Source organism: Oryza sativa, chromosome 5, assembly GCF_034140825.1.
Source record: "Oryza sativa Japonica Group chromosome 5, ASM3414082v1".
NCBI lineage: Eukaryota > Viridiplantae > Streptophyta > Magnoliopsida > Poales > Poaceae > Oryza > Oryza sativa.
The window spans coordinates 23470431-23485406 of NC_089039.1; the positions used below are offsets into that span (position 1 = coordinate 23470431).

The 14976-nt window shown below is 45.9% G+C and overlaps 2 protein-coding genes across 2 annotated transcripts; both read right to left on the bottom strand.

Moving 5' to 3' along the window:
• Positions 1-5: 5 nt before the first annotated feature.
• Positions 6-3894, bottom strand: LOC4339095 (alanine--glyoxylate aminotransferase 2 homolog 2, mitochondrial). The gene is made up of 9 exons (XM_015784007.3): positions 3586-3894; positions 2078-2308; positions 1794-1964; positions 1496-1639; positions 1207-1386; positions 871-1096; positions 651-764; positions 478-564; positions 6-370 (listed from the first exon to the last, which is right to left on the bottom strand). The coding sequence occupies exons 1-9, from the start codon at positions 3829-3831 to the stop codon at positions 327-329; spliced, it is 1443 nt and encodes a 480-aa protein (XP_015639493.1). The 5' UTR covers positions 3832-3894; the 3' UTR covers positions 6-326.
• Positions 3895-11788: 7894 nt separating this feature from the next.
• LOC136356750 (uncharacterized) lies at positions 11789-13288 on the bottom strand. The gene is made up of 3 exons (XM_066311059.1): positions 13033-13288; positions 12244-12778; positions 11789-12146 (listed from the first exon to the last, which is right to left on the bottom strand). The coding sequence occupies exons 1-3, from the start codon at positions 13033-13035 to the stop codon at positions 11839-11841; spliced, it is 846 nt and encodes a 281-aa protein (XP_066167156.1). The 5' UTR covers positions 13036-13288; the 3' UTR covers positions 11789-11838.
• Between the last annotated feature and the right edge of the window lie 1688 nt (positions 13289-14976).

The following is a 14976-nucleotide window of genomic DNA, read 5'->3' on the forward strand; positions in this document are numbered from 1 at the left end:
CATCATTGCGAAATCACTGACATTTGCCAATATAATTGTTTCAACATTTACATCGCCTGGGCATTGTGATTGGTTCGTTTTGTCGTTCAGCATGTAAACAATAACTATAACAATACATCTGACATTGACATGCGCTTATTGGTCACGAGTCACAACACATCTGATTAGAGACCGGAGGAGCGCCTATTGGACCATGTGTTGAGCAGCGCATGGTGGGTTTGCAGGACATATTACGAGACAACGAGGTGCTATCTCACCAATCCCCAACATTATTTATGGATACGGATCACATGCGGACAGGTTGATCCTGCCAGTCCCTCTCCGACTCACAGCTTCGATAGTGAAATGTCCATCGCCTCAATGAAGAAATCTGCATGCAGCAAGATACGTTGTTCATCAAACCATGTTACAGTCATGGATCAGAAATTACTGAAACATGTATTGACAATTTATCAGCAGCAGAGTAGCAGGTCTTACCGGAGTCCTCTTTGGTGAAGCATAGTGGAGGTGTTACTCTGAACACGTTCCCGTAGAAACCACCTTTCCCAACCAGCACACCCATGTCTGTGTCAAAGAAGAAAGTTCAGAAATCACTCATGGTGAGATCTTTCAGTAACAAAACTGGAAGAGGCTGAGAGGATCAGTAGTACCTTTCATGTGGTTCATGACATGACCGATCTCAACTTTGGCCGGTGTCTTCTTCTGGCGATCGGTCACCAGCTCAACCCCAAGAAGGAAGCCTTTCCCTCTAACATCACCAATGACTGGAAAATCCATCCATACAAGCCAAAATGTAAGGAACAAATCTACCCTGGATCCATGTGGTTGCAACGTGATTTTACTGATTTTATCTTAGTTACTGATACTCACTGTCATGCTTCTCTTTCAGCTTGTTGAGCCGTTCCTTCAGGTAGGAGCCAACCACAAATGCGTTCTCCTGGAGCTTCTCCTTCTCCAGAACCTTGAGAACAGCATGGCCACCGGCTGTGCTGACAGGGTTGCCACCGAAGGTGTTGAAGTAGCTCCTGCGGGTTAACACCTGAGCGATCTCAGGGGTTGTGACGACTGCTCCGATCGGTATGCCATTGCCTATACCCTGAAGATGAAGAGAAGGAACATGTGAGTTTCCCAAAGATTGTATTCGTCAAAGGAGGGATGAATTGAGTCTGAAACTCTGAATGTTATGGAAGGATCCTCAAGATTCACCTTTGCCATTGTAACTATGTCTGGGATGACGCCGTGCGATTCAAATCCCCAGAAGTGGCTTCCAGTTCGTGCGACTCCCGCCTGAACTTCGTCGGCGATGCAGAGGCCGCCAGCTTTCCTTACCATATTGTACACAGCAGGCAAGTATCCTGGTGCCAGTTCCACTATTCCACCCACTCCCTGGAGGAGGAAAAAGAACTCGTTTTCAGAATGATAAGAAATCACTGTTGATCGAAATGACAAATAAGATGGCCATTGTATGATAATGCATTGAGATTGATATATGTACCTGTATGGCTTCCGAAATGAAACCACCGACCCTTCCTGTAGTTCCAAAATCAATGATTTCCTGAACATCTCGGGCATACTTTTCGCCATCAGAACCGAAAGCACCTCTATATGGGTCTGGATTAAGTGCATGGTGCACTCCCGTCTGAACAAATTATAAATGAATAATCATTAGTTTCAATGATTTACATGTAATAGTCGCAGTTTTTTTTTTTTTGAAACAACAAAAGTCGCAGTTTTAAGTCCTGCGTGTTTACTCAATACCTAATGCTGTAAGCGAAAACAGGACCAACACTTGCCTGAACAACATTAAATTTCCAGTTGCATTGAGCGGTAGCACCCATTGTTCCAGCCGCATTCCCGTGGTATCCATTCCTGAGTGAAATAATGTCATGGCAACCAGTGTAAAGCCGGGCAATCATCAGTGCAAGCTCGTTCGCCTCCGTGCCAGAATTTGTGAAGAAAACAACCTGAAAAGAAAGGAACAGATTCAGGTAAAGCTTTCAACAGGCAAAACAATCTTCATGTATTTCTAAACAATTAGCAATATTCGGATAGAGAAAGTCCAGTTTTCTCAAGCTACCTTCAGATCACCAGGCATTTTGGCTGCCAATGCCTCGGCAAAATCTGCAATAGCATGATTCAGGTAAAGAACTGTGGAGTGTTGTATCCTCTTTGCTTGGTTGACCATCGCCTCAACAACATCCGGATGGCAGTGCCCGCAACAAACGGTTGCAATGCCACCAAAAGCATCCAGGTAACGGCGGCCATCCTCGTCGAACAGGTACTGCATTTTCCCATCGACTATGTTCAACTGAAATGTTTGTTACATACTAAATGGTCAGTTTTTGGAACTTGAAATCTCCAAAAACCATATCTTTATCACATATTGATATGTTTTAGAACGAGAATTTTCCCTTTTTAGAAAATTTTTAATAACCCTCTTCTAAAGAATTCAAGGTGATCTCAAAGAGCTATTGTTGTTTTCTTTTTCTTCCTACCAATTTTATCAACCAGATAAACGTCCCTGTCAAAAAGTATTTTTCAGATGGTTCACGAGGAGTTTAGCAATGTGCATGATCTCCAGTGATGAGAGGAGTCAGCAAGACACAATGTTAGGTGCACAGTTTGGTTGGTGCTATATCCTCCTTCAGGAATCCAATCTTTAACATTGTTTATAGAGTACTTGGCAATGCATGTGCAATTTTAAAATGGAAAGGTGTCAGTTATGAAGCTATTTTAGAGAGAGACATATGCATATGTTATTGGCGCAGCCACATATGTTTGAGATCTAGCAGACTACTAGCACAAGACGTAGTTGAGCAAACTGACCTACTACTATTCACAAGATAAAAAAAAATTATTTCTTCTTAACTATGCATATTTGCAGACAAGAACATAGAGGCTGACGTTTTTACTAAGCAGAACAGAACATCTATGTTATGGGAAAGAGAAAAGACAACTACATTTTTGTACTAGATTCACAATTCCCCATACTACAATTAGTAGTACGACTATCTTGGAGATTCTGCAGAGCATCTTGTGAGGTTTACCAAACAGTATACGGTAATCTTTTCAGTTTTTAAAACCACGGGATACCTTGTGATAATCGCGATAACTGCCAAACCGCGGGTGGCGGTAAGCCCACTCCAAACGGTAAGAAGTAAGAAATGCTCAGAGTAAGAAGTAAGAACAGGTAAAATGGCATTCCAACCAAACCTATCCAATAGCGACAGAAAAAGACGTTGCACTTCCAAAAGGGCTGCCTTTTCTTGTAACAAGATACACTAATAAGCCACCAGCAAGAGATCATAAAAAAACAGAGAAAACAACAGCCTTTGCAAACAAATTAAGGAGATTTGTTTAAGCTACGAGCCTGATCATCTCTGAACATCGCCGAACGCCGATGCATTTGTGGCAGCATTTGGATGTAAAATGGAAAAATGCGTCTTGTTATAGAGACAAAATTGCAGTATTTCTTTCTAATTTAAGGTATAAACAATCAAGAATCCGATCTGTAATACTACAGTGTTTTCCCCCCAAATCGTTCCAAAGAAATGGGAGCGGTGAAAAGATCGTGGCGTAACGTACAGGGCGGTCGTAGAAGTGGAAGAGGGAGGGGCTGAGGAACTCGGCCCGCTTCCGGGAGATCTCCTCCGCCCGCGGCCCGTCGTACGGCGGCGGCGTGTAGTCGAACGGCGGCATCTTCGGGGCGGCGGCGAAGGCATTCTCCGGCGCGGGCGCGGCGGCGGCCGCCGCGGCGGAGAGGCTGGACTGGGCACGGACAGGGGCGAGCGCCGCCTGGAGGAGCCTCCGGGAGGAGGCGAGGCGCTGCATGTCGGCGTCGGCGTTGGCTTCCTTCCCGGCGGGCGGCGCGCGCGTGTGAAGTGGTTGATGCCACTGGAGGCCATGGCCGCGCCTATAAATAGACGGGGGGTGGCAGGGTGGCAGCCTGGCAGGGAGGAAGAAAGGGTGAAATGACGAGCTTGCCCTTCCCTCCTTTGGGCGCGTGTCAGAATGGGAATAATTAATGAAATTAAGGATTTGTTATCCTGGACTCACATGAGGTCCACATATGATAGACTTCGAGTGGTAAATCTAAATCCCTCGTGAGAATGAGACTAGCAGCTGAAGAATCTGCTCCAAAATAGTTCATATTCTCAAAATTTGTAGTTATAAAATTTAAAAAATAAACTACTATCTCCGTCTCAAATCTAATATCAGGATAAAGATATATTTAATCCGGTACTAGATTTCTATATTTTAAAACGAATGCGTATAAGTCAGAAATTAGAAAACTTAGTTTTTTTGTAGGGTCTATTCGTTGTAACTTTTGTGTACCTGCGCAGCTGCAGCTGCTACGGTGACTATATTGTTTCTACACACTGGTATTGTTGGTGTAGTTGCAGCTGGTGCAGCAAGCTGCACCAAACAGGGCCATATTCTTATCACCTACTCAACCAGGCTAGTGTGAGACGTGGAGGGTCTTAGTGTCGAGAGGCTCACCTACAAGTTCTCTCAGCTACACACCATGTCCCATAATATAAGGGATTTTGGTGAGTAAAATCACTTATATTATGGGGCGTCCATCAAAATCCTTTATATTATGGGACGGAGGGAGTATTTTTCTTTTTCATTTGATAACGCCCATTTACATATTTATGGGTACATATTACTGGAGGTACGTTCAAAGAGATGAAGTCCAGTGATAAATCGGTAAAATCGCTCTCGCTGAGCTTTTACAAAAGCATGTCTGATTATACCCAATTTGTACCATGTTGCATGATCACGCATTCACACCCCCTCAAATCCTTGTATATTGATAGATCACTACCACCTGGTAATCCTGCCAGTTTCTTTCAAAAAAAAAAAACTAAACCAGGTAAACCTACCATTTTCTTACTGGTTAGTAATCTCCTACCATTTTCTTTCAACAAAAAAGATCATTACAACCTGGTAATCCTATCAACAAAAAAGATCACTACAACCTGGTAATCATATACCATTTTCTTACTGGTTAGTAACCTCCTGCCATTTTCTTTCTACAAAAAAAAAAAAGATCACTACAACCTGGTAATCCTATCAACAAACACGATCACTACAGCCTGGTAATCCTACCGTTTTCTTACTGGTTAGTAACCTCCTGCCATTTTCTTTCAAAAGAAGATCAGTACAACCTGGTAATAATCAGTTGATCCAAGGTTTCTTACTGGTAGGAGTAGTAAATTTCAGCTTCAATAGCTGCCAATTAGCGTCCCTAGCACAGCACACAGTATGGACAAAACTAACGCACTAGCAAAGTTGTTCACGGGCCCTCGTGAATGAACGGCTCTGCTTAATCGCAAATGAAGAAGAAGGGGGGAAAAAAGGAAACAAAATGAACTGTTCTGAACTTCTGCTCCAGCTAGCTACAAAACTGGCTAACTGTGTCGCAGGTCAAGAAACTGCTCCCAACGAAGTCCGATCAGTCGAATGAACAACCCATTGCTGTTCATGACGAAAAGACAACTTGTTTACCTTTGCAAGAGAGATGTGCTGTATCATGTAGGTATCATGTAGTAACGATGTTCTTTATAGCATAGTAGGTCGCCATCTTTTCATGTCTGATAGGAAAACACAACTAAATTAATCACTGAGTTAACCTTTCAGTTCAGGGAGTTATCATCGATTCATCGTCAGATAGTACTGCCTTTTCATTTATCCTCTTTTCACCAAAAAAAAAACTGCCTTTTCATTTATGTAAGCTTTGAGAGTTTCAGTACTTAAAACATTGGCTGAGTGTGCCATTTGCTCCTTTCTGGAAACGTCTATTGGCTGCTTATCCTATTGCCTTATCATGGAGATTGATGGATCGACTGATTGAGGTCCCCGGACACCTCGTCGTGGGGCAATCCTGACTACGACGGCCGGCGATGGTGTTGTCTCCTGCAGTCAAGGTTGTTGGTTCTCTGTAAGCACCTTCTGAAGACGATGTTAAAGAACTCACTTCAGTAATCATTTTTAAGGGAAACACTACGCTGCTTAATCATCTGATATGAACCTTAATTATATATTTATCAATGCTAGTACTAGTGAAGTACTACTAACCAGCTGGTATTGTTGTTGGTTGGTTGGTTGATGCATTCGAGTATTTCGACGATCTTAAATCACTGATTGAGCTTGTACGATGTCGAGATGGCGACGCGATGATCGTCACCAAATTAAACTGAACTTCTATCTACCTCTCCTGCATTTCTCCCTCCATTTCTCCTCTCCGAATCTTATTTTATTCAGTTCCAAATATTTACATGTTGATAGATCACGACTGCACGGCGGGGATCTCTTGCTCAAGATAGCTCAGTTCACCTCTGCATGTACATTAGCTTTGGGAGATAATTTTGATAAGGTTTTCTGCGTTTCGTCAGTCACTAGCTTGCTTGCTGTAGTGACTAAATTAGCAGATAGCGATCAGAGACGGCGTGCTTGGCTTGTCCAGAGGCAAATTAAACTGGTGCTGAGTCACCCTCCCGATCCAATCGAGCTGATGTGTCCGCTTGTCCTAGCAAGGAGTAGCTTGCTACAGTCAAGTTGGTCGTGCGTGAAACGTAAGTGATGACGTGTATTGTGATTATTTATGCGAGGCATCGATAACCAACAACTTAATTGTCCGGTTGTCCCGTGCTTTGCCACTGGCTCTTCTACCGTTGGTTTAGAGCAAGTTTAATAGTATAGCACACTGCTAGCTTCAAATAATCTATAGCCGATGTAATTGCTAATTCATACAATAGTTGCTTACTATACTATTAATACCTGGTCCCACCTGTCATACACACATTACGTCTTGGAGTCCGTGCTACAGCTGGCTATAGATCTGTAGCCCGCTGCTCTTTTCTCTCTTCCTTTATTTTTTTAAAATATGTTTATAGCTGGCTTATAGCTTGCTATTGTACCTAAGAATCTTAGAGTGAGGTTGGTGAACCTGAACACCTCCAGCCGTCCAGCGTATCCATTTCAATGTCAGCAGAAATTATTCAACTTCACAAGACAGTTGGGCGTTGGAACTTCTCAACTTCTTCTTCAGTACTGATCAGCATTCACTACTACAGAAAGCGTTTTTGCATACGGGCGGAATCGATCTTCACATGCGGTTGGCCGGCCCGCATGCGCGAAATGGTCTGCAAATATCACCATTTGCGCATGCGGCCGTCGCAGCCGCATGCGAAGATCGATCTTCGCATGCGGTCACTTAAGACGGCCGCATGCGAAAATAGATCTTCGCATGCGGTCCATATAAGGAGCCGCATGCCCTAATACATGCGGCCCCTTAAGACGGCCGCATGCGAAAATAGACCTATTATCGCATGCGGCTGTCTTAAGCAGCCGCATGCGATAATGGATCTTCGCATGCGGCAAATCAACCCGCCCCCGGGGGGTGGTTTTTGCAGGCGCCACCACAAGCGGCCCGCATGGAACCTACCGACCTCCTCGTACAGAAAAACGATTTTTGTAGTAGTGATTCCGATGCATGGGAATACTAAATTCTAGTTGTAAAATTCTATGCAGTGAAAACAATATGTTTGTTTGGCAGAGTTTCTAGGTCATAAACCTTTCAAAATACTACCCCGTTCTTTTTTAATAAATCCGTCCCAAAATATAAGAATTTTCTTAAATCGGACATATATGTTAAAAAAAATAGGTAGAAATGATTGGGGAAATTTGGGATTGATTGAGAAGAAAAAGTAAATAGATAAATTAAATGAAGAATGGTTGTGAATGGTTTATATGAAAGGTGAGTGGAGAAATAACTTCTTTTTCGACATACTATTGTGCTAGAAAAAGCTACATTTCGAAACTGATGTAGTACTTTATTGTTTTGAACATCGTCATAGTACCCCCAATGCATATATTTCATCATTTCTTGTCTAAGAGCATTCTGACTATTTTTGGCACTCCAAATATTCATATGGCTAGAAAAAGTCGATATCCATATTTCCTTCTGACTCCTACTGCTTCTCCAATGGGTCCCACATGCCATCCTCTCTTTCCCTTCTTCTTTACCCACTCTTATGATCTCCCCTATCCATCTACCCCATCCATTGCCCATACCACTGGCTATGTCATGTGAGGTGGTGTGTGGTGTGGGTGGTTGACGAAGCTTGGCCAAGTATGAGAAAGCCTCGGCACAAGGTGGAGGTGGCTGAGAGAGCTCACTAGCAAGTGTTAGAGTGAGCATGACTACATCGGGAGTTTACATTGGTGGCCATGTTGCTTAACGCCACCGAGGGGAGGCATTTGAGGGAGCTCAACAGCGAATGGCGAAGCAAGTTAAGGAGGAGGTGCACAGAGGAGGAGACAGTGACAGACGTGCTACTAGATGACACAAGGGGAGATGGAGCAAGCTCGGGGAAAAAGAGAGGTGGCAGATCTGGTGCATCAACAACGATGGCAAGCCGGCTACTTGGGGTAGGTGGTGGACCACAAGGAAAGATGGTCGACCTCCCATAGATAGGTTAAGGTTTCTTTATTGTGGGCTAAGAACTAATCCCCCACGCAAGAAAAACGAAATGGCATATTAGCCCATAATTAATTCAGTATTAGTTAGGAAAGCATGCGCACGGGAATCAACAGAGTGGAGTTGGGAGCATAAGGAACGAACTCAACCTAAGGTTGTGTTTTTTTACACTTTCCCAACTTCTATCCCTCGTTTTATGTGTACATGATTTTTAAGCTGTTAAGCGGTGCGTATTTTGAAAAAAAATCTATAGAAAAGTTGTTTTTTTAAAAAAAATCATATTAATCCATTTTGAAGTTTTTTAGCTAATACTTCATTAATCATACGTTAATCTACTGCTCTATTTTACATGTTGGGAAGGAGGATTCCTAATCCTCGCTTATGAACTCAGCTTAAGTTTGCTCAGCAGGTCCGTCGATCTGTCGGCCATCTTAGATGGGTTACGTTTTTATACTTCGCCTACCATAAATAAGCGATGTTTTAGAATACATGCAATCAATAGGGTTAAGTTTTGATCATCAGTTAATCTTTAATTATTCAAGTTTTGAAAGTGATAAATGTGCGCCAAAATATGAAGAGGCACCGATCCATATGAATTCTTTACGAGACATGCATCATGTTTCCTCAAAATTAGATATAGTACCAAACTTTTGGAAATCTTGAAGTCGTGAACTGGGGAGTAACCGGAGCTTCACCGGATGATGCGTGAAATCTCTTCTTGTGTTGGAAAACCGCTTCGTACACTCTCTTGTTTGGAAGGAAAGGGCCAATCGTGCGATCAAGTCGCGTCTTACTGAATGTACTGCCAGCCGGCGATCTGGCACTGACACACGAGTAGAGGGGGGTGGAAAGGGAGACAGATTAGCTGATGTCATGCATGACTTGTGCGAGGAATCTCTCGATGGAGATTGATGGCTCGCTCGTTTGTCTGGACCCGATGCGGCCGATGACACGCTGGCTGGCTGGAGGCTGGGAGCAGCGAACTACCCGAACCAGCTGTGCGGCTACGAACCAACGGCGTAGTCGCGTGTAGCGGTGTATATCTCATTAGTCCGGCCAAGACATTTGCCCTCTCGTGGGCCTCAAATCAAAGCCGCCTCTCACGTCTCCTTGGCGATCCGCGACACTCACACACGCACACGGCAGGTGCACGGGCCACGCTGACGCCTCCCATTGTCCGCGTGGGCCGCTCACCAAGGCAGGCCACGCGCGACTCGGCACGCGCGCGGTTGAGCAGAAGAGCAGGCTCCCGGCCCCGTGCTCGTGTCCCCCGCGCCGGACCGACCAGACGACTATTAGCTGGGCCGTCGCGTGCCGAGAGCCCGAGAGCCTCTCATCGTTTCGACTGGGCTGGCATGTCTCGCACCGCCCCCAAAGAATCGCGGCAATGGGGACCCGATCACCGATTCCCCACGATGAATTCACATATTAGAGGATGGGGATGGTTGATATCTACCACCCATGGTGAATCTAATGGTCCAAAACTCATCACCATCGGGGATGGTGGGGGTGGGGACGGTGCACCATTCACCATCCCCGTCCCCCGCGGTGACCCGCATGTAATGTAGCTAGAGTCCAGTTCTAGACTTTATAGTTATTTTGGCCCATAAAAATGAAGCCTAGTAACCATGTATATATCTTCTAACCCTAATCAACCCTCCCCATCTCCAAATTTCTCCCCAGCCACCACGGCACCATGCATAGCGCCGCTGGCCGCCGTCTCCCCTCGCGCGAGTGCGATCCTACCCCCAGCCGTCGATGCACGCGTGCCGCCGCCGGCCGTCGTTGCGCCGCCCATTGCCTCCTGCCATCGTCACGCCGACCGGCGCCTCCGGCCGTCGTCGACACATACTCGCCGCCTCCGACCGTCGTCGATGCGCGCTCGCCGCGTCCGGACGTCATCGCGCCGACCGGCGCCTCCGGCCGTCGTCGCCGCGCGCTCGCCGCCTCAGACCATGGTCGCGGCACCCTCCGCCTCCGGCCAGCACGCCATCCGCCGCCATGGATTCCTCCGCCGTTCGTCGCCGTCGATATGACCAGCAGTTTGTTGAGTATATTATTTTGGAAAAATATCAATGTGGTGTACTGCTGATTTGTGTTCCATTGCATTTATATGATTTGTTGATGAATTTGTTGTTTAACCGGGTTCACCAAGGGGAAAAATTCACCACGTGGTAATCGGGGCTGAAGAAATTGTAGCCCGTCGTGGTTGACGGGAACGGGGACAGGGACGGTGAAATTTTTTCACCACGGTGACGGGGACACGGGTGACGGTGAATTCACCTTTGCCGCAACCACGGTCGTCGTGTCCCTCCTCCTGATGTGCATTGCGCCACCACCACCGGTGCACGCACGGCACAGCACAGACCACTATTGATCACGTACTCCATTCCTGATTCCTCCCGGCGGATTAGATTGGACTTGGACGGAGTAGATTCCTCCGTGCAGGCGTGCAGTCCACGGCGCAATCAGCACGCGCACCTCGTGGGTGCGTGCGTGCGTTCACTCATGGGTGTGTCTAGTAACGCGAGCTAACTGGAAAAGGGCATATGCCCCATGCATGCACCGGCGGTTGGGAACACACACGACGCCATGGCGAAACGGGCAAAGGCGACCCACTTCGGTTGGCTCGGTTTCCCAACCCTTGCAGCTAGCCGATGTCCCGGGAATTTTTTTGAGAATTAATATTATTTTTATGGAAAATCGCAAAAGTAGTGGTCAACCGGGGAAAATCGCGAAAGTAGGTCCCTGTCGAACGGGTGCAGTTCGATAGGGCGCCTATCGAACGGCCAGAGCGCGACTGGCGAGGAGATCGGAAGGCTGCCGTTCGACAGGACCTGTCGAACAACCCCCGTTCGACAGGCAGGGCTGTCGAACTGCCCCCGTTCGACAGGCAGGGCTGTCGAACTGCCCCCGTTCGACAGGCAGCTGTCGAACTGCCCCTGTTCGACAGGATATCCGTCGAACTGGCGCAGTTCGACAGGGTCGTGTTCTCCATTTATTTGTAATAAGTTATTTTTTTTAATAATATGTAATTTATTTTAGTGTGTAAGAAAGGAAAATATTTTTGTAATGTTATATGTATATGATTTAGGGTTTTGATTTAGGGTTTTGATAATGTTTGGTCAGAAATTGTAGTATTTATTTGTTGGTTAAAATATTTGAATTATTTAGTTTCATTATTTGTATATTTGAATGATAATTTGTCATGATTCATTCGAAGGGTATGCTACTGAGTAATTATCCGAAGAAGTTTATGAAATAGTACTGATAGTACTAAGTTAATCGTAAAATGTTTCTCAAATAGTACGGACAGAACATAAATGACTAAAAGTTTAATACAAATAGATAAGTCAAGGACGATCAGTGCCCTTCGCACGCTTGCTAGGTCCTCCCTTCTTCCTACGCCTAATCTGCTCAGTGGGATATGTCAAATTATCAGGGGGGTGCCTATCTCTAGCTGCCTGCTGTGGTGTCACGTCTGGCCCCTGACCGGCCTCCGTCTCCTGTGTCGGCTGTGTGACCTGAGGTGCTGCGTGCCAGTAATCCATCGCTACTTCCCCCTGGGGAGGATCAGTGGAAAAGAAGTCCTCAATGAATGCTGTGCGAGGGGAGTAAGCAGGCATTCCGTGATGCGTCGACGCCGAACCGTACTCATCATCTGTTTGCACAAGAGGGAGAAACCAAAAAATATGGCGTAGTTAGTAACGATACATATAATTAGAAACTAAAGCGTGTTATTGTTTAAAATGACTTACATGTGTGCTGTGTGTGGCCCTGCTCTGGCGCACGCGGAGTGATATGAAGTCCCCATGCTGGTGTGTTCAACACGTTGTCCCCCGTTGGCATGTAAGGGAAGTGTGCCGACCCAGATGCTCCCTGCGAGGGGTGAACATAAGGCGGAGTTTGGAATACCTGCGGACGTGGTGGTGCCGTGCTCGACGTGGGTACCCCTGATCCGGCTGACCCCCTGGTGTACTCCGGTGCTGGGGTGTGCTGAAAGGAAGGACGACCGTGAGATGTGTGGGCCGCTTCGTACCCGCGACGTGAAGAGGATGGACCACTCCGATCCACGCTGGAACGTCGGGGTAGTGGTGGTGATGGCCGTCGGCCCGACGTCTGCACCACATCTGCCGCGCTCCGACAGGAGACACGACGTAGTAGTGCGGCAGCACGTGCACGGAAGTTGCGAAGGATGCTCGCCACGTCGTCAGGCCTGACGACTGGAGGTCTCGCCTCTAGTCTTTGCAGCAGGGTGTCGGACTCCACGTGAACGTGCTCAACAAATTCCGCCTGTTCCACAAATAATCAAGGCAATTAAAATTATTTAACCAGTTGCACATTTATTAAGAGTATTTAACATGATGCACATTTGTTAGAAATAATGAACCAGTTGCACATCATTTATAAATACTGAACTAGTTCCACATTTATGTAAGAAAAGGAACTAGTTGAACCAATTGCACATTTATTAGACATACTGAACTACTTGCTAACTTTTTAAAAATATTGAACTAGTTGCTCAAATTCCACAAATAAACACGTACCATTGAGTTGTAAGCTGATCTAGGCTGAGGGGCAAACGTGTCAGTAATCGCTGCCTGGTGGGGGACGGTGCTATCTCCTTGTGGAGGAAAACACCTCCATCGTGTAACACTGCGGTACCAACGAAGGTAAGCTCCATAATAACTCCCATCGTCTGGAGGTGTCTGAAGTGCCAAGTTATCAGCTGCGTGCTCCCACTCTTGTACCGTCGGCTGAACCGTGGTCACAATAACTAGCTCGTAGGAAAGCCCGAGCCCCTTTCTGGAGTACCTGCACAACAACAAATTCACACATCAGAAAAAATGTTGTGCAGTGATTTATTTTAAAAAATGTAGGATTAAACAACTGTGATGTGAACTAACCTATGAAGACTATCAATGGAATACCTTTTACAGAGATACTTCTGTGTACCCCTCGTGATGCCCTCCAGGATAGCAACAAGTGGTAGAGGTCGTGTATTCTTCATAACCCAGTTATACACTTCAGCAAGATTTGTTGTCATCACACCATACCTCGATCCATCTGTATCGTACAACAACGACCATTTCTCCCTTGGCTCAAATTCTACCCACTCCGTGAAGCACTTCGTGGCCCTTCCACGCTTCCTGCGCCGAGTAATACTTGGTGCTTCATTAGGAATGGGTTCAAGTCCCTCCGGCTCCTCCTGTCTGGCAATTATAGGTTTTTTCCTAACCTCTTCCATGTGTGTAGTGGTCAAACGATCCAGTTGATCCCATATGGCATCAAACTTTCTTTGTTGATTCTGCTTGCATAACTTCTTGAACAGGTCCATCAATCTCTTACTCCTGAATTGTCTATAAAAATTAGCCCCAAAATGTCGCATGCACCATCTGCTATGTAAATCTGGCCATGGAACGGACTGTGTGACATCTTCTTGAAGCTTCTGTATCGCTGATAGCAAACCGGTGTGTCGGTCATGCAGAACACACACATTTGGTCTGTTTTCAACAACACACATTTTAATGTGCCACAAAAACCATAGCCAGCTTGATGTGTTCTCGCTTTCAACAAATGCAAAAGCAACAGGAACGACATGGCTATCCGCGTCGACTCCGATCGCGGTTAGAATTGTTCCTCTGTACTTGCCTGTCATGAAAGTGCCATCAACACAGAGCAAAGGAATGCAATTTCTAAAGGCCTCTATCATGCACCCAAATGACCAGAAAGCCCGACGAAGAACATTCTCCCCATATTCATTCACCTCATCGAGAATAGCCATGTGTGTGCCCGGGTTTCTTGCCTGCATCACCTCCAATAGTGGGTGAAAATTGTGATAAGAATCCTCATAAGTTCCAAACCTCATCTCCAATGCTTTCTGTTTTGCCCTCCAAGCCTTGTCGTACGATATCTCATATCCGTACTCTTTCTCAACGTCATGCATTATGGTGAAAGGGGAGAAAGATGTTTTTCTAACCACCTTTGAATATACCATTTGTGCCACAAATGCCGCTGTCAGGTTTCTGTGCACCAGACGGGTATTCTCCAACAAACACGTATGTTGCTCAACCCTCGAAGCTACCCATAAAGTGTCATGTTGTGGCTTGTAACCATGCACTCTCCAAGGACATCCACCCTGTATGCACTTCACGTCATACGTCGTCCTATTTGAAACCTTCACCCTGAACTCACGCTTCTGGACAAATGCCCACCTCTTCACCGCATCTTGTAAGTGACCTTTGTCATGAAACATCTGTCCAACTTTCACCTGCTTACTATCATAACACTAGTGGGCATCTAAACCATCGTTTACCTTCATACGACTCATTGATATGGTCGTCCAATCATCGGGTATGTTAGTTTCGTTGTCCCACAGTGTTGTATCTTCTCCTTCCACTACAAGCGCAAGGTATTCCTCGTTTTCCACTTCCATCTGATCCACTACCGCCTCATTCTCCTCCGCTGCATCAACACGCATAGGCGAATCC

Coding starts and splice junctions, on each gene's coding strand:
- LOC4339095 (XM_015784007.3), bottom strand. CDS start 3,831: ATGCAGCGCCTCGCCTCCTCCCGGAGGCTCCTCCAGGCGGCGCTCGCC. Junction 1,965..2,077: donor AAATGCCTGGTGATCTGAAG/GTAGCTTGAGAA, acceptor CTTTCTTTTCAG/GTTGTTTTCTTCACAAATTC. Junction 371..477: donor CTTCACCAAAGAGGACTCCG/GTAAGACCTGCT, acceptor TGCTGCATGCAG/ATTTCTTCATTGAGGCGATG.
- LOC136356750 (XM_066311059.1), bottom strand. Junction 12,147..12,243: donor GGGCCACACACAGCACACAT/GTAAGTCATTTT, acceptor TTGTGCAAACAG/ATGATGAGTACGGTTCGGCG.